The sequence below is a fragment of the Cuculus canorus genome, chromosome 13, assembly GCF_017976375.1.
Source record: "Cuculus canorus isolate bCucCan1 chromosome 13, bCucCan1.pri, whole genome shotgun sequence".
Classification (NCBI taxonomy): domain Eukaryota; kingdom Metazoa; phylum Chordata; class Aves; order Cuculiformes; family Cuculidae; genus Cuculus; species Cuculus canorus.
The window spans coordinates 18,494,499-18,519,598 of NC_071413.1; the positions used below are offsets into that span (position 1 = coordinate 18,494,499).

At 40.2% G+C, this 25,100-nt stretch overlaps 1 protein-coding gene across 4 annotated transcripts in view; it reads right to left on the minus strand.

Annotated features, from left to right (window-relative positions):
• CDH8 (cadherin 8) overlaps window positions 1-25,100 on the minus strand; it is a 226,884-nt gene that overhangs the window by 163,189 nt on the left and 38,595 nt on the right. For 2 of the 4 annotated variants that reach the window (XM_054078926.1, XM_054078927.1), the window contains one exon: window positions 6,413-6,654. In XM_054078926.1, coding sequence (XP_053934901.1) covers window positions 6,413-6,448 — 36 coding nt within the window. In that variant the 5' untranslated portion in view covers window positions 6,449-6,654. Of the gene's footprint in view, window positions 1-205; window positions 595-6,412; window positions 6,746-25,100 lie in introns of those variants that run through there. The other 2 variants (XM_054078923.1, XM_054078924.1) reach the window with 2 other exon arrangements.

Consider the following 25,100-nt stretch of genomic DNA (forward strand, 5'->3'; position numbering starts at 1 on the left):
GCATTTTCATTACCAGGAATTTCCCAACATCTGACTGACTTAACGCGCGGCTCCAGCTCAGCCTAATCCGGTCGCTACGAAGGCGGCAGCGCTCGCCCCGCGCCCCTCGCGGGAGCACCGACAGGCGCTAAGTGGAAAAGAAACCTATGGAGAGACAGCCCTCTGCCAGCCAGCCCCGGATCCCGGGAACGGAAGGAATACTCACTCTTCCAAGGAGCGAGGCGGCCGCTCGCCGGCAGCCCCGGTGGCGACGGGGAGGTAAACCCCTCAGCCGGTCCCTGCGAGCGGGCGCGCTGCGCGGAGCTCTCTCGTCATGCTCTCGGAGGCGGCTGCTGCTGCCGGAGCCGCCGGCGCCCCGGCTGCCCCGCTCCCCGTGCCCGCATGCTAACGCGAGGCTCCCGATCGCTCCCTCTGCACAAGCCCTGGGCAGCAGCCCGGCTCCGGGAAAGCGGGGATATTCCACATAAATCCACTGATTCCGGGGTGGGAGCGCTCCGGCGTGCCTGCCTGCCAAACGCAACTGTGAAGTGATGTGGAAAAGTGAGCTGGGAGCCTCCCCTGACAGCTCTTATTGGGCTGAGCGCGGAGGCAGGTCTAGCGCTTGGAAATTCATGTAAGCACTTTGGGGTGGTGTGGTTTTTTTTTTCCTCCCCTTTCCCTCCCTCCCTTCCCTTCCCTTCGCGCCCCCCTCCTCGAACCAGGGATGCGCACAACTTCTCCCCGAGCCCCGGAGCCGCTCGTTGCCCCGCAGCTAATCCCGAGCCGGGGCATCTCCCGGGAGGGGCGGGGGTCTGGGCGGCCCCCGGGGAGGTGCCCCGAGCACCACAAGGCAGGAAGGAAAGGACGGAGAGCGGCGGGGCTGCGCCGCGGGGGCAGAGGGCGCGGAGCATCCTCCGCCGCCCCCGGCAGGGATGCAGGGATGCGGGCACGGCGGGACCCCGGCGGGGGCGAGGAGGGCGGCCGGGGGCTGCGGGGACACGGAAGGCATCCCGGAATAAAGGAAAAACCCGCTTTTCCAAACCAAGCCCACAGACCTGCAGGCATCTGGACGCTCTCCTGCAGTGCTGTAAAGGCAAGGGTGGCGATGCGATGATGAGCAGGAGCCTGAACCAGCCTAAAGGCGGCACAGAGCCCTCCTCACAGCACCGGTGGCTGAAGGGCAGCAGACACCCTGAGTTCTTGGCCATCACCCAGTCTCCCGGCCCGCTGTGGCACCGAAAGTGCTGGCATCCCGCACAGCCCCAGTTTATGAAGAGCTAGGAAGAGGCTGGAAGACCCCAAAGATCAGGTATCATCAACTGCCTTTGGCTGGGAAGAGCTGAAGGTCGCTCATTCCTTCCAAGGGCTCAGCTTGCGTCTGGCAGGGCCGGCATCAGCGTGTCCCTCTCCCATGGGAAAGGTCAAGGCAACCCTTTCCCCCACCTTCTTTATCACTAGAGTTTTATTCCTTTGTGTGCTGCATGTATTGCCTATTAGCACATGAAAAGCATTGGATTTAATAATTATATAGATCACAGCTCTAAATGTTATCATCACCACCACCACCTCTATTTTCCCTCAGGTTCAATGTTCACCAACAGAGAAGGGGTCAGTTGGATGCTAGGAGAACGAGGTACGGCCACAGGCACCTACAGATGGTGACACTTAAAATCAAGGAATGATTCGACACCCAACCAGGGCTGGTGGGGAAGCTTAAGTGCGCTAAGTTCTGTCCTCTATCCCACCTTCCCTTGACCAGCACGATGTTGCGTTTAAGACGAGCATTCAGTGTGGTTCTGAACTGCTTCATTGCTCAACTTTATTTTTAAATGGCTGATCATCTTAAACTCATAATCTGAAACCCTTTTAACCTTAAGCAAAAAATAAGATGCCTACAGTGTTAAGATGTCTCTAGGATTACGTAAAGTGGATCCTAATTTTCCTCTATGTAGTAAGAATATCATATAATTTAGTTTCACAATAGTTAATCTTATTTTTCATGCTGATACTCGGTGTGTGCATGCATGCATGCGAGACAATGAATGACAGAAGGGGAGAGACCTGCCTTTGGAGCTCTCCTGTGCTTCGCTTCATTTTAACTAAATACAAGTTGCTGCAAATAACAAGTGCATTTCTTGCACAAATATTCATTCATTCAAACTCATTAGAATGTTGCAAAATGTACCCAGAATTTGACATTTTTCAAGGGCAATGGAGAAACATCTAACTACTCCCTTGTTTCCCTCAGCTCAAACTTTACTTTCCAAGCTGTGAGCCTGGGATGATTCCTTGGAGGAGGAAGGATGTAAAACACACAGTAGTTACCAGCAGCAGGCAGAGAGCCTTGAGGGAGATACAAAACACTTTGTGGTGTGGTAGATAACATGAGAAATGTGGCTTCTCTTTACCTGGGGATCCACTGAAGCAAAGGCTATTTTTCTACCACATCCTTCCACCAACTGAACAACACAGTGAGACTCTAGATGCTATCACAAGAAACTATGAGGATGCTTAGTCTGCCTTTACTTATGATAATTAATGACAGTTTTCAACTGTTGTGTTTTTTTCCTTTAAGGTTTCAGTAAGAGTAGTTGAACCACTCCTTTTTTTTCATTTCAGTTAAAAAAAAAAACCTGATAGAAGCAACCAAGAATCAACTCTCACTAATAAGAATGGGTTAGATTCCTCAAGTTTGAGCTTTAAACAGGCAGTACAGTTGTGCGTGAAAGAAAGATAATGGGAGAGGTTGTACCTCCAAGTACAGCTTAAAAGTTTAGTTTTTGTTTTGATTTCAACCTTTGACTTTTGCCATTTGTTCTATGTGACCTTTCTTGCAGTCGGAAATTACTAGGGCAAATGCTATGCTCTTTCATCCTCAGGTTGTTGTAGGAGAGGGTGGTAAGTGTCTTGTGAAAATGGATTATGTCATCCATGGATTCCCCTGCTGGAAAGCCTTTCAGAGGATGGAGTAAGTATTGACAGGAAGAAGTGCATGGATTCATATTTAATTTAAAAATAATCTTGAAATAGCAAAGGAACATTTAAAGTTTTCTGCATCCTATACTGATTTAATGATATTTGTCATGGTGATATATATACACACACTACGTCACATGGCACTGAGGAGCACACTGGCTAAAAATTGTTTCCTCTTAAATATATTAAATACTTACTACAAGGAAGATAATACCTCTATCTCATAAATGGTCATTTCATTTTTTAAGCAAAAAGCAGCTCTGACCCTGATTGAAATGGGATCAAGATTTTTAGTTTAATAACTGTAGCAAAGAAACAAATTCATCTGCAAAATATATGTCTGAGTACATCCTGGATCAAACTGGAATTCAATTTTTTAATCTTAATCTTTGTACTAGAAGAAGAATAATACAGAAGCTTCATAAGATGCATTGGTTTGTGGTGTGGTGGGATGTTCTTAAGGGGAATTTTTCCTCCTTTTTTGGTGTCTTTGTGTTGTGGGGTTTCTGTTTTGGTTGATTTGGATTGTTTTCTGGAGGGGTAGTGTTGGTGTTGACTCTGACTGATAAAGGGGGAAAAAATTAACCTCTGCTTAGAAGAGAACTTGGAGATTTTCTTCCACATTATTTCACTTTTATGAGTAAGAAGGATTAATAGCTCAATGTGACTTCTTATCCATATACAGACAGGAAATATCTTTCTTTCATCTAAAAATGTGTGGCATAATGGAATACAAGCGTCTTTCCACCCTTTTATATTTTTTGTGAAAATAGTTGCCGTTTATCATACGATTCTTTGTTCCTCAGATTGCAAAGCAGTGCAATAAACTGTTTTCTGAAGACAGAGAATTTAGACTTTACTACTTAAAAATATTCAATAGAAGTGACTTGCAATGAGCTTCTAGGGGGCAACTGAATCCCAGCACAGCCTAACCAGGGCTGCTGCTGATGTAAATGTTCAACGTCATCTCATTTAAATAACAATGCCAAAATCAGGAATTTGAAAGGGGTGGGGAGGGAGAGTGAAGGGAAACATGCCTGGAAAAGAAACCAGCGTGTTAATTCCTCATATTCAGATTTATTCAGATCACCTCGTAATGAGATTTCCCTCAAAGTACCCCTAGCTGATTTTAGGTTTTAATACGCAATATAGAGCCTGATCCAAAATTACCTGAGGTTAATGAGTCCAGTGTGAATTACTTGATTAAGATAAATGACTTTACTGCAAGCAACTTTTGCTTACAGGGATTACCACCAGCACACCACTTCAAAGTAATATTAATGATATAAAATTAATAACCGATCTGCAAGTTATTAAACAGGTTTACAGAACAGTAGCGTATCCTACCATTAGTCTAAAGCTTTAAATTAATTCAGTGCTGTTTTCTCGGGCAATATCCAAATGCTCTACCTAGTTTGTACTTTTTGCTCAAGTTATGTGAGGGCTTATTCCTACATTTAATTTGCTTTGAAAGGCTAGAATTCACATTCCATAAACTAAGAAGAAACAAGATAAGTCCAGAACGTTTCTGAATAAAATATGCACTTTTTATCAGTTCACTGTGCCAGCACAAAGACATAATTACCTTTAGAACATAGGTTCTTATCATGGTCTCACAACCTTTAAAACCTGCTTGTATACAGCTATCATAAGTTGGTTATCATGAAAAATAATGATCCTCTGTATTTGGGAAGTCACTAAAGACCCATGCAAGTTCCGTTATATAACGCTTACGACTTATACTACAGATTAAAATGCAGGAAATAATGCAAATGGCCCATGAGATAAAGGTATATGGCTTGCAGTATGGTTTTGTTTTTTTTTTCTTTTTCATTCTGACAGAAATTCGTGGTTTCGTTTTAACAAGGAAAGGCAGAAACACTGAGAAACTTACCTGAGGAATTTGCAAAGGAATGCCAGGTCTTTACAGAAATAAAAAATGGTTAAAATTCAGCATCCAACGCTGGAACAGAAAGCTTGAAAAACCCCACTGAAGAAAGAACAGACCATAAAGCAGCAGCATTCATAGGCGACAAAAATGGTTCTCAATCACCTAAAAGTATTTGCTTTCCAGTCTGGCCTTCAAAGACATCTAATCAAAGTCCATTCCCTTGTTACTTGATACATGGGAAGAAATAAATGCATTGATTTTGACTAAGTTACTTTTGCCTTGATTGGACAGACACATCTTATAACCATGCAAACTCCATTTGCTGCCCGCGGACTGTCTGACCGAAACAAAGGTTTAACCCAACAGCAGCACTGGGGCTTTAGGGCCCTTAGCAAATCCTTTCCCACCCCCAAATTACTCCATTTAGCAAAACAAAACATAACTAGTTCTGAGCTCCCTTCACTGCCTAGAGATTTTAAAATATATATAAAAAAACCACCCAACTACTAATTTGTGTGCCATATGCACCAGTGATATTATGGAAGGCATAAAAATAAAAACACATTATCAAGTTTTATTATTCCTTGAGTACTGTTTGCAATTTGGATTCGTTGCTGTCAGGTCGGCTGTTAGAAAAACAAACATTTCTTTTGTACATCAAGCACTAAGATAAAGACAAAAGGAAATTATATCAAGAAAGGCAATCAACTTTTTTTTTTTTTCTTTTTTTCTTTTTGTACATTAGTGTTCTGGATACAATTTGGAAAGTTAATCTTTTCCTTTTAGTTTTCGGTATGCCTTGTGAATATAAGTAACTGGATCCGTTTCAGTTCTGTGCAAATATTTTTTGCTCTACCTCAAGTGCCCTCTAGTGTGCAGTAACCAAGCAGGTTAAAACACATTTTTTTTTCCCTTTTTCCTAACAGCCACTCTTCTAAATCCCAAGGTAATGTGTAACACTGCTTTTCTTCTCAAAGGAAAGAGAAATTCAGTGTTCGATGCATTAATTGTGTGGATATAAATGAATTATCTCCTCTATGTAAAATGAAATCACTCCCTTTGCTGTCAAGTTTTTATTCTCAGAGGTATTGGTTAAATAAAGCCCAATAATTCTTCCAGACATTGTGCAAATGCTGTTGAGATACAAACAGTTTTAAGTGTTATCAGAATCAAAACAACAGTCCTGTCTGTCTGCACAAGGAAATTAACACATTTAGCAGCAAAACATGACCCTAGAATAACTTTTAACAACAAAACCCGAATTATGCTGCTAGAGTTTTGTTGGTTGGTTGGAGGTTGTTTGGATTTTTTTTCCATGTACTTTAAAGTGCTGGACACCACTGACAATCCTCGCTTTGGAAGTTATTTTTAGCTCTTCCGAGCAAACACAAATACGCCCTACAAATACACGGTAATTTATGAAAAATGGGAATACTCTTATATAGACACATATATCCCATTCTGTATCAGCAAGTGATTGAACAGGACCACAATGAAAGTGGTTTTTTTCACCAGTTTAGAAAATAAGTAATTCTACATGAATTTAAATTAAAAATAAACACCTACCAAGGCACACGTGTAATAAGTTCTGTGTGTTCTCATCTGTCCTGAACAGCAGGATTAATCTGTCCTTCTGTTATGCTGACATGCTTGGTCAAAATTGTGACGTTGCTTGGCTGGACAAGTTGTGTCACGTCTGTCAGCGATAAGAGGTTCTGCACAGTGCTGCTTTTTGGATGCAGGAGGCAACGCAAGCAGCCAGGCAGTCTGAGCTGTTCAGCTGCCTCATCAGCGGGACAGGAGCCTGTCTGACAACAGAAGAAGAAAGGGAGGATGGGAAGAGAGAGAATGTTGGCAGGTAGTAGTCCAGAGAGATAAAATTATCAGGTGCAGCTCTGAGAACAAAGAATGAAAAATAACAGTACCTGGGCCTAGTTTAACTGGTTTAATTATAGAATCATAAAGTCATTAAGGTTGGAAAATACCTCTAAGCTCATCCAGTCCAACTGCCAGCCCAACACCACTGTGCCTACGAAACCATGTCCTGAAGTGCCATAGCTACATGTTTTTTGAACACCTCCAGGGAAGGAGACTCCTCTTCCCCAGGCAGCTAGAAAGCGTATTTCCAAGAGCCTCCCCTGTATTTGAAAAGCAAACTTAACACTCATGATACCCACCTGCCTTTTTTCCACTACATAAATGAGTTCATTCTGGAGGGAAACACTGAAGATTTTTCATTCTTTATTTCATTGTGGTCTGGCTTCAGAGCCAAGTATTCACTTTCAGGCGGGATTTACCATAAAGTTCCATGATAATAGCACACTCTAGATTTTTAATGGACTTCTAACAGAGAGCTGATAGAAGAGGGATGGGTGGATCCCAGGAGAAATGAAACGCTTGCATATACTAGGGATATGCTACAAGGTAAAAGAACTGAATGGTTTGTAAGTTGTAAAATCAGCAGGACATGCTATAGGCGGAAAGAGCCGTCATCCCTGTACCTAAGCTAGGGCTGTGTTTTTCAAGTGAGGCACTGAGGGAAGCCAACAGCATTGGTTCCTGTTTGCCAGCTTAGAATCCTCCCTCCTTAGTGCGACGGCTCTTTGAATGTTATTGTTTGTAACGTCTTCATGCATTCTGTAGGGAGCGTAGCTTTCTAACACACTTTTGGCAGGTATAGGAGACTAAGAGAACAGAAAACTAAACATCACAGTATGTCAGTACACAGTTTTCTAACCCTTAATAGCATGTTTTAATGTATCTTAACAGCCACAGACTGTCATCAGACTTGATGATAGTAATGCAACAACTAGATTTGTTCCTGAAACAATACCAGAGGAGACAGTCACGCTTTAGAGCAAGTACAGACCTAGCGTACGTGTCAGTAAGGGCTAGATACGTCTTGGTGGTGATTTGGGAAAACAAACTGCATTCATTACCATTAGATTTGAGTAAATTTATCCAGAGCGTGTTCAGCCCTCCGTCGTTACAGTGCAGGGATGCGGGTGAAGTGTTATTACAGCAGCAGCAAAATAGAGCCGCTAGTACAACGTAATGAAAGAAGGAAAACTCACTTAGTGGCAAGGATATCTCCTTGCCTCTCCCAAAATGGGTAACTTAAAAACTGACAGCATTCTGTTACCGCTGTTCTAAACAAGAAATCTCTTAAGCTTAGATCAGCTCTTCATAAAGGTGCCTTCAACTGGAGTAGAAATAACTTCGGTCCACATGAAGGTGACAGTGACAGCAGGTAAACAAAGCTGTGGTTACTGAGAGAAGCAAAAGGAAAAGTAGCAGAAGCTTCAGGTTTCAGCATATCCTGCCTGCAGAAACTCCCAGAAAGGTAGCTTTGCCTAGCCCATAACCCAAATCTAATAGCAACTCAAGCTGATATTTGACTGCTAGTCCAAACCGTATTTGATATGTTCCATTCTGAACGCAGTAAGAGCTTAGAACTATAAGCTTATTTCAAAGTATTTTTCTCCAGAGATTTCTGTTTCTTTATTTAATTAAAAGGGTAAGTCAACATATTGCCCATAAAGTGTTTTTCTTCCAGCAACTGCTGACATCGTAGTTTGGCGGACTGATCTAAAAAGAAAAAGGTAATTCTGTGGTAAAATAAAACATCCATTGTCCCTAAAAATATTTTCTGGTGTATACATAACAAATATTACTAATGAAGGAGAATATAAATCATTTAAATCCCCAGCACTTAATGCTAAGGTACTTTTCTTTCTCAGTAGGTAGCTAAAAAGACAGAGTATGTAGAAGAAACATTTTACCATAAAGAACTAGTTTTAACGCCAGTAATTTAGTGAATCAAGTAAATACCTCCTGAAGTACATATTCTAAATTCATTTAAGAACTTTGATAGATGATGCTTATTGTTAAATAGTACTGAATAACCTGAGACTGAGGTGCTGGAAATGATGTCCCACACAGGAAACAACATGAAAATGATGTATCTAAGAGTTCTGCAATTTCTTGACGCTCAGCTTCTTTGCAAGGCCTTTGAAGTAAAGAGACAGTAGCAAAAGGCAGCTTTCTTCGGGAATTATTCAAGTCAAAGAAGGCTATTGAGGCATAACTGAAGGAATAGTAGCGCCTGATTCACTACTGTGCTAATCTCACTAATTCCAGCTTAACACTGGAGTAACGCTGTGGTAAAAGATGACCCATATTTTTATTTAAATTAGAACCTCTAATATTCATCAAACATTTGTAAGAATATATAACAAATAATTGTGGCAAACACTGCATAATAAAGATGAAAGGGAAATTAACCTTGTGAATTTTTAAGCTGAAAAATAAAGACCATTACATTAATAAGACTTAATTATATCATTAAATATTTAAAATTATGTCCTCTAATAAATGTTTTTATTTAACATATTTCTTCTTTATCTATTACTTCAGTAAAATGCCTTTAAGATATGAACAGAAACCAAGCAGAGCTTTTTTCATTTATTTTTTTTTTTGTTTCAATGGCCATGCAATTACAGAGAAAGCAAAAGGGGAAGCCACGTGTTAGTTCTCTAGCTCGAGGTCAGCTTTCAGGACAGTACTTCCACAAACCTCAACTCCCTGCCTTGATGGTGAGGGGCTGAAGCTTTGCCAACCATTTTTCTTCAATTAATTTCTTTTTTCTAGGACTAGCTTGGTTCTATCTGTGCTGATGAACAAAGTTAAGCCAGCACAAATAAACTTTATCTGCCATCCGTGTTTCCAGCATTCCATTTAACACCTAACCCTGTTAAAAGGGCTATAGAGGACAGTGTGTTCAAAAATCAGCTTCCAGCCAGCACCGCTGAGTCCTCCTCTGCCATCCCTGACAGAACAGAGCTGTAAAAGCAACAGCTGGAAACTATGAGGAAATCTGCAGGGAAGTCAGCACCTTGCAAACAAGAGAAAAGGTTTGCTTGGAAAGGATTGGAAGGCACAAGCTTTGCAAGCAATACGACCCACTCCATCATTCCTGTGCCAATATCACAAATTATTTTCCTTATGTTAATTTATCTCAGCTTATTCTCTCCAGACCTTTATGACTATTCTACAAAGAGAAATCCAAGGAAGAGTTACTGCTAAGAGCTTCTGAATCAAAGTGAATGCCAAGCAACAGTTCAACCCACCGCAAGGTTTTAGTCCTACCAGAAATAAATTTCTTTCTCCAGTATACATCCAAAATTTTTACTATCTCTGTATAATTACAGCGCTTTGATGTAACATTTATGTCTCTTCAGTGTACTCCAGTTGTTCTTTCTGCTGTGGCTGTACGTATAAACACAAGCAGCTTGCACGTCTCAGCTTTCCACTGAAAAACTACGCATTACGTGCAATTGCAGAAACACTGATTAAAATCAAATGGCAAACACTAACAAACCTAATCTAACTCATCAGCATTTCAGATTTATTAGAGGCTACAATTTAGTGATGCTTTAGTGGAAATTCTCTTCATTTACAAGCACATAAATATGAGGACTTCTCTGTTTAGCTATTGTGCTTTTCCCAGTTAAGCCATTCTTTCTGTTTACCACAGTAATACTTTTGCTGATTTAATCCTCACAAATTCTTGTTTATTTTTGTAATAGTTTTCTGACTTGTCTTCTGCACATCATGTGTTTTGTTGGTATGATTGTCTTCCCACTATCCCTCACCATTTCCCAGCCACCTATCCATCATCACCCATCCTGTAATTACAGAAAGGTTGTTTGCTAGCAGGCAGATGCATGGGGTTGCTGGCAGGAATACTGACATCACGCAGTCAATACTGTGCGGAATATTAAAGAATCATATGACTCAATTCTGAGTGAAAGAGTATTCTTGAGAGTTATGAAAAAGCCTGAACGAAGTCTGATTTTCTTGTTTACGCATTGGATAATACATCTGAAGCTAGGTAACATCTATTTATATTTGGCAGCTATGAGTGCACCGGAGATACAATCTTTTAATTAACATGCATGATCCTGCAAGTATAAACAGGGATAAACACATATCCCATTATGTGTAGATGCCAGTCGTGTTGTTACAGAATTCTTTACAGTGCACAAGTAACAGTGCCACAAACCAAAAAGCACCGAGCTTTCTCTTCAGTACTTGTCTAATAAATGATCTCCTGGAAAAAAGTGATGACATTACTTGGAATAGTTACAAGAAAAGAAACCCCAAGCAAGTTTCTCAGCCTTGTCACATCCTACCACTTCATTTACCTACCGCTCAAGAGGCAGCAGAAATAACAAGTGAGCTGCCACTAGTGTTATGCTTTACTTTGCCTTAAAGTTTCCACAAATAAAGCATCTGTTTCTAACTGACAAGGTTCAGAAGAGTGAAAAGTGACACTAGGCTTACAAGTAAAAAGCTTAAACTGTAGGACAAATAAGGAATAATATATATACTATGAGTCAAATGGATCATCATTGAAACGTATGGTAAAGTCGTTTTTCCAGGCAAGTGTGCAAACCAGCACAGTGAAGTGATTGCTGAAAAAGTCCCTGGCAATTCCTTATCAGCTGTGTCACCGCTGAAATTTCAGCTGGGGGTGTGTTTCAGTAATAAACAGTAGCATGTGTAGTCTGAAGAGATCCACCACCATATCTTCCTTCTAAGTTTGTTAAGTTGACAAAGAAAATATGAAGAAACTGCTGGCAGCGACAAGAGAGCTGGAACCTCCAAGCCAAAGATGCTTTCCAATGATAATTTTGCCTTTCCCTTTCACTTCAAGTGTAAATGGACAATTCTCAGCACCTGTAGGGGTAAACGTGCACACATGCTTCTATTGTACAGGTTTACAAATGCTCAGTACATTGCAAGGTCTTCTCTGAAAAATCAGTTACTGCTGTCACCGAGAAAAAGGTTTTAACATTTCATTTGCTTTATACATCAGCCCAGCATGTTTGGATGGCTGCATGGTTTTCACACAAAGCTGTCTGTTAAAAGTGCCTATAGACAGACTTTTAGTCTCCATGCCACAGTTCACTACACACCCTTACCCTGACTCGTCTCATATATAATTTAAATGTTTAATGCAAGGTGAAGCTAATGTTAACAATACATATTTTTGAAGCCTGTCAGTATAATGCATTGTTTCCTAAAGGAATAACTGGAGTGATCTATAAGCAAAGAGAAACTCAAGTAACACTGCCTGAACAGATATAAATAGTGTTCATCCTCGAGAAATCTTAGAGTGCATGCATCCCTTCCTCCTCCTCAACAAGGCAAAGTGCGATTTACTATGTGGTTTTCCTTCAGATGAGGTATTAAAAGCTGCAGTGCACTCTATTCTGTATTGGTACTAATGATACCTTTGGAATGGTGATGTCTTTCATATGTATTGTGTGCTGCTGACTGACAGCTCTTTCTAGCCTAGAAAGGTTCTTTGTCTTAGCAGCTTTGTGTGGGCTAAGAACAGAGGCCACAAGAATATTCTGTAGTTGAGGATTTTAAATTAATATAAAGTATCGTATCATTGAAGTTGAGATAGTAATATCCTTTAAAGTCACCCTAAACTTTCTTTGTCCGTGCAGGAAATTATTAGATATTATCCTATCTTGGTTCTGGATATTCTTTATTGATATTCATTCTCAGAGTCAGTGGATGAGATTCTACTCGATTCTAGTCGAGCAGCAGCAGGGACAGCAGAATCATCCTCTTTGTGCACTCTCTTGCATACTTGCTGCAAGGGCTCCCAAATTCGTTTATAAATGCTCAGAAGCAGCAATTTGGTAATTGTGTGACTAATATCTCACTATCAGAAAGTGTTATCTTTCACATACAACAAAAGGAGATGATTCTAACACCAACATTTTAAAAAAAAGGGATTTAGTAAAGGAAACCAAAGGGAAAAAGATAAACTTAAAAGATTAAGTTCTGGCATGTCCTTCTTAATCTGTGTTATAACCTGCTGTTTACAGTAAATATACATTAAATAAATATCAACTTGTAAAGTGATTCCACATTTTCTTGCCTATATCTTTTACACACTAGTAATATTTAATTATTTTGCATCAAAGAAGACTTACATTCTGCTATAAGATTTTAATTATGCCATCTGAAGAGTGAGCCATGGTTAAATGCAAAAAAAGGTTGGAGACAAAAGGAAAAACTTGGCTGGGGTAGGAAATCTGATAGTTGTTCAAGGCTTTCAGTTCCTAACAAGTCAGCTCGTTAGTGATCAGCACAATGTCTGGTAGAGAGCTGTTTACTCTGCAGAACCACTTTTACTCAAGCATCAGTCATCACAGCATCTCAAAGCGGAAGAGGACTCTGGACTGGTGGCTGAACTCCTCGGTCTCAGGAGCAGCCTCCCGAGGTCAGGCTTAAGAAACACCAGCAGGGCAACACGAGAAACAATCAGGGCTCTGCCCACGCTGAACCTGTTCTATGAATAGACGACTTCATTCTCTAGTCTTGTCAATCTGTCACCATGAAAAAAATAGAAAGGGAACTTAAAAAGGTTATGATGTTATCTGCTCCAAAAATAGGATTACAGTCATCCCAGAGAAGTGCTGCGCTTGGATACTTTCACACAGGTTCCGCAGTCTGCTGCTATCTCCTTACTGTCACCAGTACTGAGCTTCTTTTGGGGACTGCTAAAGGTCACAGAGCATCAGGGACGTGGAGGGATACCTCCGCTTAAATGACCATACAAAAATGTCTTCAGGATTACTGAGACATAGAAAGAATTGAAACAGTCTTTTTAGGTTTCTCTTTGCTGTTGTTGACAACACTAAATCACATAGTGCCTTCTGTTATTCAGCACTGTCTCAAGTCTATCAAAGACCAAAGGTTAGCTCCTAAAAAAAGGATGCTGCTGACTGAACCAGTCAGTCGGGTAGCCTGGTTCTGAGCTAAGACGAAAAACAAAGGATCACAGATTGCAAGAGCAGAAAAGACGAGTGGAAAACAGATTAAGGAAAAAAAAAGAAAACAACCGGTAAGCCTCAAATATTCCCTTCGAGAAAGAAAAGGAATTAGAGAATGCCACTGTTCACTTGACTTTGAAAGACAGAGTTCAATAGCATCAATATAAATTAGAAGAAAATCCTCTGGTATGGAAGCAAAAACACACTAATTCAGTTCTCAGGGCAAAGCAGAGGATGGCAATGGTAAGTCTGACCCCTTAAGGTGTGAAATACCACATGGCAGCCTACAAACATCGAGTGCTCAGCACTTCTGAGGGTCAAGCCTTTGGCACTCTGGCATTTCAGATTCAGTCTCTCTATAGATTAGGATTGATCTCCCCTGTCTCTGGATAAAAAAAAATAAACAAACTGTAACCTTGAAGTTGTCATCCAAACCTGGAGTCCAGCCAAAATAACAGAGACAGAATCCCCTTGAGAAACAGAACAGCAACCCAGAGGTCAGTACTGATGCATCAAATAGAAACAGCAGATTTCGATATATCAAGGACTTTTGTAATTTCAGTTTTATTCAAAACCAAAAAGTGTAATCGTAATTTTATTTCCTCGTGAAATGCAGAATTACCTCTGCCTCTGTTTAAACACTGATACTCCAAGTGTATCTTAATACTCTCCTGGAACTGAAAATGCAGAGACCTGTTTGAAAGCAGCACAGTTCTAGAAGACAACATTCTTACTCCATGGCGATAGGATAGTATTTTGCTACAGTCTTTGTTGGTTTTGGGAACAGAAGTGGCTGCCAGCAGCTTCAAAGCTGCTGTACAGAGGAAGCAAGCCATAATCAAGCTAGGAATGGCACCAGCCAGCTCTCCAGAGGAACGGATAACAACTGGGCAAGCTTTTCTGATCCATTGCAAAACAAATGTGTTTAGATGCTGGGGAAGTTTTCTGCTTTACGTGAGGCAACAGTCTGAGTCCAAATGAATCAAGAACTTAAGCAAGCTGGTGTTTCTTTTTCCTCAAAAGCCTAAAGATCTACTTCGACTTGCTGAAACTGAGGAAACCAAAGAACACAGAATGGTCTTTCCAACATAGGTCATTGCAATGTGTTCACTGCGTATGATTTCCTCACTTATAATGGAGCAACACCCAGACAACACTGAGCAAATGTGCAACTGTGCAGAAAAATGCACGCTTACTGAGTTCCTTGTGGTTATCCATGTCTAAAGTTCCAGATATCTAAAATTCAGACCTGTGGAATATCAGTCTAAAAATAAGAAGAATGGGAAAGAACGGGAAACCATGTTAATAGTGTACATTAGATATAAAAACAGCTGCCCCAAGAAAAGTAAATTAAGAGACCCTCAAAGATTCGGCCAAGAGAAAAGTGCTATATAAGTAGGAATAAACAGAGTGAAACGAATGTTTTGAAGGGAAAGTGCAAGGAATTTGATTGCTCCATAAGTGACTATGTTGGTTACACAGTACACCTACCAGGAATGCGTTTTATTATCTAATATTTATCACTTTTGACAGTCACAGGTGTTCCTATTTCAAAAAGATTTTAGCAAATGCCCCTAACTGTGTGACATCTGGATACTGTCATCACACTAACAAGAGGTAACTTTTGCCACTAGGCTCTACTCTGGCAGATGTTTTCTTTACTGCCACTGCTCATTTCCTTCTCCGTTAAAAACTTGAGCTTTCACTGACGAATAGATACAATTTGTTCTTTTCTACACCATGAAGTTAGTCACATCTTTGGATATCGTTAGCCCAACCACAAAAAATTATTAACTAGAAAATTCTAGTGTTGCTAGAATACCGGGTCAGATTCTCGAGTAATATAAACAGGCAATAGAATTATTATGATTAGTGCTTTTTGTTGGGTACCGTTAGCACGTTTACCATGTTGTTAGAAGAGTTTTTAATTAAAAAAACCAAACCTCTCTGGAAGGAAATGGAAAGTTTTCTGTAAACCTACAGAGAGAACAAGCTGCTCTGAGGGAAGACAAAGCCAAACTTAAAATATTTTGCAGAACATATTTACCACAAAAACATAAAAAACCCCAAATCTTTGGAAACTCATTGTTTCTGGAACTCTTACGAGTACAGTTACGACACCAATAAGTCCCGGAGAATATCAATTTTGTTCAGCCGCTCAGGCCGGTGAGGGCCTGTGGAGCATGCCTTGGGGACCTCAGGTTCTCTTTTGGCCAGAAAGAAGCCTTCACCACTTGGCTTTTTATGGCATCTAATTGGTGCTCTGCCAATGACTTCATGATTTCATTAGTGTTTGGTCTCCACAATAATCTAAGAGCGAGCATGCCCCCTGACCTCAGATGCAAGCTGCCTCATGGCGAGTTGTCCGCAGAACACAGCGATCAAGGAGAGGTTACTCAGCCGACAGCCAGGAAATCGGATGCTGGCTGTGGTTCACTGAGTCCTGTCAAACAAGCTATGGTTTTGCAAGATCGCCTGGTTGCTAGAAAGCTTTTTCCTGATGAAATCAGCTTTGTTGGGGCAAGAATACGATGGAAAACATCTAAAGTTTTTGCAGGAGGGTTTTTACCAACTTGTACTTTGTTATTATACCGTGTAAAAGGAAACAAAAGGGTATGAACAGAACCTAAAAAGCTATGCCAAAAATATGCTGAGCTAAACAATTATCTGTACTCGATGACTTTCCCATTCACAATCTGTGCTATGCTTTACTATTAACTGGCAGAAAATGACAATCGAATCAACAAGCATATGATTTATGCACAACGCACCAGAGAAGGGGTTGTGCATAAACCCAGAGTGAATCTCAACAAACCAGAGTGAATAAAGAGCAAGAGTATTATGAAGTCAGAAGAAATGATAGGATAATGTTTAAGTAAACAAGATACTACAGTTTGTACACTACTAAAGATGGATGTAAAATTGCATCTAGACATTTTTGAAAGCGTAAACATCAAAGGATTCAACAAAGTGCCACAAGGTCTAAGAAAATTCCAACTTTATGTAATGTATTAATATCAATCTGTCAGTTTGGACAACCTATACTGACAGGGATATAAATTCTGTTCTCTGATCTGAGGGTTTTTTTGCATATTCAATTATATAAAGCTTTCTACACTTATGCCCAATTCTGTAGGAAATTAAAACCTATGATTATCAGTTGCCTAACAACATCAATGTTATAAATTAAAGGCTTTGAATAATGGCCAGCACGCATTTCAGTCATATTTCAAACTTCTAGAAAATAATTCATTTTTGGCAGAGCATCTGACAAGTTCACAACTTTTGATCAAGGCTTATATTATGTGTCATCACCATTCTTTTGTTCATCTCATACCTATCAATTTTGTTCATCAAAAACCTAGGGCTGTTTAAAACGTGGAAGAAGTTTGGCATGTTATACGAGCCATTTATTGAAATCAAGAACATGATTTAACGTTAATATACATAAAAATGACTAGAAATTACGCACCACAAATCCAGATCAGTTTGTGGCTTTTTAAACTCTACTGTATAATACAAAGCATCCTCTCAGTAAGGGACAGAAAAATTCTGGTGGAAAAAAATAGAATTACAAAAATAACCTAGCTTAGTTGAAGGTATGTAGTGTATTAATGTTATTCTCAGCACAGCAGGATATTAGTAAATAAGATTTGCATCTATGAATGTTATTTTTTAAAAGCAAAAACTAGCACCTTTGCTCCGACTGCAGACTAACTCCTTTATGTTACTGACTTCTGGTTATATCTACTGCAGAGCTACAGCACCACCACGCAAGGGATGGCCTTTGCTTTTATAGAGGGAAGCAGAGTAATCACTGTTAACTGAAGCAAATGCAAACAATACAGGAATTGTTTTCATTCTTTGGGACTAGTTGAAAGAAAAAGACATTTAGGAAGCCAGTGTCTCTCACTGTAATCAGGGCTATCCCGTGGTCTCTATCAGAAGGGGGATCTCTGCACAGCAAGTGGCTGTTCTGAGACACCGAGAAGCTCTGTAACATGGGAGAAGCAAAAACTGTTCTTTTTCATTGTTGTTTTGAGTCGTGGAGGAAGATCACCCACTGACCATTCAGTACATTAAGGATGAGAGTTGATTTCCGTTATAACACATCCATACTTTGAGGTAGGAGGGGGTGTGTGTGTTTGTTTTTTATAGCACATGTGTATCTCTTACATTCAAATTCAGATGCATCTGTATTTGCGTAGCTCCAATGAAAGCACATCCTAACCTTTACCGCAATATTTGCTATTCCTAATAGCAGAGTTTTCCCATTTTGTGATCCAGTTAGCTTTAGACTAGAGTCAGAACAGAAGCCGACATAAAAAGAATGCATCATCAGAGCACAGGCTTGGCTGCATAATGTGGCGGTGTAAACCAGCCAAGATATTCCTAATTATTAGGATTTAGTGCCACGCTGTCTGCCACCACTGATTTATCATAACAATTTTTCTGTAGAACATCTTGCAGAGATTTTATTCCATGACTAAAATACAAAAACTTACGTGCAACAATGAACCAGCACAAAATGAACACAAATTGTAGGCTTCTCCCACCCCCCAATTAGGTGATAATTCTGCATTTATGAAGATATTTCTAAAGTTAATGGAGTTGAACTTGGACACAAGACAGCACAGGGTGTATTGCACTGGAAATGGTAGCCTAACATTCATTCTGTTGCCTCATTTTATCCTTTCAAAAACACAGTCAAGTTGTCCTCTTTATTTTCTTCCTATTTCTGCCTTGGTATTTAGCTCTGTAACGTTAGAAAGCTTGGAACAGGAGCGAGAGGATGACACAAACCAAAAAAAAAAAAAAAATCCATTAACTCAGTACATTTAGGAAGGTTTTTTTTAGTCCTGCATTATTGCTCCTTCCCGACTTCCACAGTGCATCAATCTCCCACAGCTATTTATTCCTTGTGTGTAACCTGCACTGGCTTTGGTGTGCTTTTCTTTTCCATCATCATCACAAAGGCAACCTCCATAACAACACAAAGAATGCTTTATAAAGGCACCATCAAAGAGGTTAAAACCCTGCGCTGTGTGAAACACACCTGGGAAGCTGCAGATCGCGTTCCAGTAGAGGACAGCAGGGCCAAGGGGAAACCAAATGAGTCACCTGCTTTGGTGCTCAGACAACTGCTCCAGACCAGATTGCGCATGGATAGCAAAGCACAACTGAACATAAATTCCCTACCTTCTGTCTAGTGGATTGTAGATTTTGGATACAGCTCTTTTCTACAGAGACCTATTGCTCAAACCCTGCACCAGCGATGTGTATTAATAACTGGGGCTTCACAGCTCCTCATGCCATCTGCACTGCTTGGCCTTGCTCCCCACCGTCACAGCATGATCGACACGCCGTGCCATATTCCCGGGCGTACGACCATCTGACTGTACATCCCTCACCCGGCCCGGGGGCTCACAGCCAGGACCATGGGGAAAAACCAATAGCGGAGGTGCTGCACTTGGATTAGACTGAAGGGTGCCGCAGCCCTGCCGGCTGGCACTTACGCCCTTGCTCCTTAAATCAAGTGCCTCTCACTTTCCAGGTTTGCATCAGAATTTTAGTTCAAACAATATCCTTATCCAAAAAGGCCCTCTGCTGCAGCAAAGCCTCTGGCTGTAACAAGATTGCCAGGGAATTGCAAACAGTCTTTTGCAATATCGTCACTGCCAAAGCCACTCCAGGCCTTGTCAGAGGCTCCTAAACACACTTGCAACTAGAAGGTGACACCAGCATTCCAGAAACAGTTGCAGGCAGTACAAACTGTGTGATTGGTAGGGTGGTGGTGTGATTAATTTAACTTAAATCTGTGCTGAAGCATGACGGCAAACGGATTTTGGAATGAAACTGGGATGCTTCCACTTCACCAGTTATTCTGACCACGCAGGAGCGGTCGGAACCGGACGATCTTTAAAAGTCCCTTCCAACCTAAAGCATTCTGTGATTCTATGAAATAGCAGTTGTCCTTGCTTCCTCGTGGGTGGGAGTCCACAGAAGCTGTGCAAGCCTGCGAACCGGGAATGTACCTGGCTGAAGCTCTGTTTGTCACCCAGGAATCCTGAGTTTATTGCTGAGCGAAGGGGTTCCCTCCAAGTGACACACTGTGCAAAGTTAGAACATCTCCATCAGTAGCGTTTATGCTGTTTGGAGCTACTCCCACCCAAGTGCTCTTTTAGAAACGAGCATCTTCTTTACTGTGTTGGACAGGTCTGTCTCCCTTCTTGCCGTGGCATCGGAGCTGCCTACCAACACAAGGCTAAATTCAGATAAAACTGTAAAGAAGTCTGGAAACCTGCTAATGTCAAAATCAATAGCTTTGCCGTTAACATCCCTGCGAATGAAGTCAGCGCACGGAAATAACTTTTTCTGAAAATATATTTCCTCAGTCGCACCTGATGTGGTGATTCAGCTTTGCTAATCCATGCATTTAATGTGTGCCCTACATCCTTTTTACACATAACACCTCAATTTCACAGACGAGTTCTGATTACAGGAACTTATTGCCCCACATAAGAGAACAAAAAACAAACGACAAAACTCTTTCAAGGGCAGTGTAATTAGACCCTAGCAATTTATTTACTTCCCTTGATTTAACTTGTATTTTCCTATTTCTTGACACGTAGCAACTCTGACCCTCTTAAGGCTGAGAAGACTAAACTCAGAACTGATGTGTAGAAGAGAAGTTGTATATCTTTAAATAGCTATTGACATTTTATCTTTATAAGCAAGTATATGCTATTCAGTACAAAGGCGTACACATTCTGGAGTGTGTTCTTATAAGTTAAGTACTGATGAAGTTCTTTTTGATAATATAAAGTATGTTTTACATTGTTGGAAAGACTTGCAATCTCCCTAAAGAATGCAAAGAGCATGTTAATCCCATTATAAATGCTGAGAAAAAAAAATAAATAAAATTGATAAAAAGATATGGCAAACAGCTGTAGATTATTTTCTTGGATATATTTGCTCTGAGCATTAAAACTCTATAGTTTAAATAATATACTAAGTTGCATAACCTCCACCTTTTCTCAGAGGACAAAAATTCCTGGATTTTTCCTTAAAAAGTGAGGGTGTGGGGATAGAGAAAAAGAATAAAAATACCACGAATGCTCATCATCTCCTCCAAGTCTGATATGTCCAAGTTTATGGACTCACAAGCACTGTAATTTATTTGCAAAACTATGGAGTTTTATTCTGAATTCACTACTGTTTATGAAACTTCTTGGTTTTGATTTACATAATAGGCATCCCCCCCCCCTTCACCGTGTACCATACAGAAGGTGGAAGAAAAACATAAATAAAACTACAGCTATGTTTTTCATCTTGTTTTGTAACAGCAAAATACATTAACAAGAAATAATCCTGCAGTCTGCTATACTGGTGCTCTTTCATCTATTTTTGTTTAGGTTTTGTTGAAATCAACACCTTCTATCAGAACAAGAATTTCTGTTTCATTTGTTTGCTCATTAAGAACAAGAAAGTGCATAATCCAGCAAGGCTTGATGTACAGATGAAGCTGTCAAGAGCAATACAAATTCTAACGGAGTAGTTTCTCAAATGTGATAATTACTATTTATTTTATAGGCTTACACATGACACCCCATTATTAAAGCAACTCCCACTTCAGCTTTTATTATTAACCACACTTTTCAATCTCTTATCGACCCCAAGTAAAACTGTATTTTTCTGCACTGCTACAAAAAGCTAAACACTCAACGTTTATTTTACCAGGAATTATTCACAAAGCTATTTCCAGATTTTAAAAGGTGCTTCGTTTGAAAATACCAATAGCATCCATTAGAGATTGAGATTGCCCTTTAGAATAGCCTGGATAAATCATCCTAGTGTAGGGAAAACCAGCAGGACTTTAGTCTAAAGCATTTGGAGCTAGTCCAGCTGAATTCCCATACAGATCAATGCGGGTTTTAACACCACTTTCAAGGACAACAGCAATTAGAAGGGAAGGGCTATGTAGCCACTTCACGTGGAATTCTGTGCCATTACACTCAATAATTGTGGAGACTCCACAGACCTGCTAAAAATCTGTAGCTGGCACAGTTGTGCCAACCTATGGTTTCATCCAGAAATGCAGCAGGTAAGCTCTTTGTCAATGTTTCATACAAGCAGACTGCAGTCTGTCATAGGTCTCTACTCACTCTGTTTTGGCTGCAGATGTTCTTTCCAGCCATTGATCGTTACTATCTCCTTTATTATTTATTATTCCATGAGTATGAAGTCATGACCTGTCACAATTTTGGTTTAAGCCAGTGTTCATAGAATCACAGAATAGTTTTAGGTTGGAAGATCATCCAGTTCCAACCCCCCTGTCGTGGGCAGGGACACCTCCCACTGGCTCAGGCTGCCCAAGGCCCATCCAACCTGGCCTTGAACACCTCCAGGAATGGGGCAGTCACAGCTTCCCCTGGGCAACCTGGGCCAGTGTCTCACCACTCTCATCATGAAGATATTCCTCCTTATGTCCAGTCTAAACCTGCCGCTCTCCAGTTTATCCCCATCGCCCCTTGTCCTACCACCACAAGCCTTTGTAAACAGTCCCTCCCCAGCTTCCTCGTAGCCCCTTCAGGTACTGGAAGGTGTCCTCCTGAATGGACTTTACTACCTCACGTGGAGGCAAGACAAATGTACCACCACCCACAAGATGGAAACTCACTGACACTGAACTACTTCAAATCTTCAGGAGCAAATGTCACTCTTTCCTGTGCCCATGTACAGTCTGTCACGTAAGTGCTACAGCAGCCGTGTGGGGAAAAAGAATCTGGACCCAAAAAATGATGTTGGCAAATTCAGACTAAATTAAAAACTCAGTAACCACAACAGTAGGAAGAATTTCTTAAAGGGAAGGAGAAGAAATGGAAATCCCATGGGTTGGGTAAGAAAGGAAGAATAACCATAAAAAGGACCAGAAACAGTTAAGAGGAGCAGAGCAGAAGAGGGCAAGCTGGATTGTGTCCAGTGGAAACTGAGCAAAGAGAGTTCAAAAAGAGCAGAAAAGTCAAAGAAGCTAGTCCAGAGACCAGACTGGGGGAGCTGCTGAAAAGGAAGGGAGGTGAGATCAGAGAGTCTTATGAGACTGAGATCTCACCTGACCTGTGAAATAAGCGTTCTTCTTCAGTGGTTTTATATGTATTTTTGTTACATGGATGGTAGATTTTTGATCATATATGCTTTCAGAGATGCAGTGCCATGGCAAAGCACACCAGCAAACAACAAAGCACAGTAAGTTTGGCAGAAAGCACAGGATTTTAGGGGATTTTCACTGAACATCTTCAAAAAAGCACAGCTGACTGCAAACACTATTGAGATCCACTGGAGATTCTAATAATAGAGAGAGCACATATATACCACACAAACAACTCTAAGATTTAGACAGGCTGCTTTCTTCTGGCAAGCACTTAGCTTTTGCATTAATAGGACAACATCAGGCTTGAGGATCCCCCCCGGTCAAACGGCAGACACAAACACACTGTTGCTGTGCTCCTTCATGCCTACAATTTGGATAAATGTGCCAGTATTTGTGTATGTTCCTATTTTCCCATAATGGTAAAGTCCCTGAACAAAGAAGCAGTCATAAATATAAAAGTCCCGAATGCTAAGTTAAATAAAATACGAAATATCCTACAAGATTTCGCCACAAAAACTAATGTGTGCAGTTACTGACAGTAACAGGGGAGATGACCGGCATGAAACCACTGATGTTTATAAGACTATAAGACTTCTTTGTTAATTTTCTCCTTTTTATGGATTCCTCCACTGCACTTGTTTCAATACGCTTTTAGTCTAGTCAATTCTGCTGCTTTTTTTCAGTAATTGGAAGTCATACGAGAATTTTTAACAATGTAAATTTTTGGTGAAATAATTTTTTTCCTGTCTGAATTACTATAATTATATTCAATGCACTCTTTATTGCAGCCTATTGTCCAGATGGCTCTGCTGAAGCAATGGAAAAGCTAATATAACGTACAAGGATGAAAATTACCAGTAGATCTGATATTGTTTAAGTGACTGAAAATTCTTTTTCCCCCTAGGGATAAAATACAGCATCCTCAAAACTACCACCTGTATTCTGTGATACAGAAGAAAGCAGAGATTTGTATACCCTTAAGAAGCACCTTTGATGTTTAGGTTTTTATATTCCTTTGATCAAACATTAGTTGCTAAAATACAGAAAAAGGATTCCTTACTGATATACAAAGAACTTCAAGAACTAACGTGGATAAAAGCTCCTAAAATATCAGATTTAAAGGCCACCATAGCTGAAATGGAACTCAATTTTAAGCATGAATAAGTACAACACTAATCTATAATTTCACCTAAAACATTTCCTGAATAATCCTTTTTATTTAACTGAAGGGAAGATGATAAACAGGTCCCAAATGAGCATTGGCATTTTCTACTGTGAATTTCATTATATCATTGAATTCTAATGTTTCAGGAGAGGTGTCACATAGAACTTAATTAATATTTACCAAAAATGGTAACTGTAACAAAATCCGGAACAGGCTATAATACCCATCTCTTACTACATTTGGCAAATCACTCTGTCAGACATGTCCAAGTCCGAAGAGTAACATAGAAATGGCAAAAAGACTTTCGGTCTTAATTCTCCATTTCTTACTTGATATAAAAATCTAGGGGGTTGTTTTTTTAAGCAAGACATCCTAATGTAAAATCACCATAGTAAGAGATAAATGTTAACCATTATGGGACACAGAAACGGAATGCAAGTTCCTAAAGTTCAGTTCAAAGGGATTATTCAATTGACATTTGATCAGTTTTTTTCCTGTGCAGAATAAAACAATCTTATTATAGTTGCCACTACACAATGTTTATAGTGGGTATTTGTTTATGCTGCATTTTAAACATGTTTGTACATAAGTTTAAACTGCATTTTATACTGCATGTTTAAACATGTAGCATATCAAAGATTAGTGAAGTCCACTGATTAAAGGCTGGTTTACATTGAGTTTTCCAAATTATTTCTACCTACCAATGATTTTTCCCCAAAATTATTTCTACCCTGGTTATCCTACACACTCAGTAAGGATACACACACCCCTCACAGGAAGGAATTTTATATAATCATTTAGAACTACATCATAAAATAAATGAACACGGAGAAAGCATTGAAAATATACACAGTGAAAAAAGATTGTGTTGTCCTTAGTTAGAAGGTTTGGCTTTGCAATTTTTGCCACACCATTGTTCTCACAGCAAGAAGGGAATTAGTTATATCCGTTTCTTACTTCACAACTACGTTATGTGGCTTACTTTATTGCGGTTGGTGTAGCACTTTAATTTCTTGGATGAAAGCTGCTAAAGAAGTGCAAATAATTTCTATTTTAAAAATAATTTTTAACCTCAGAGTT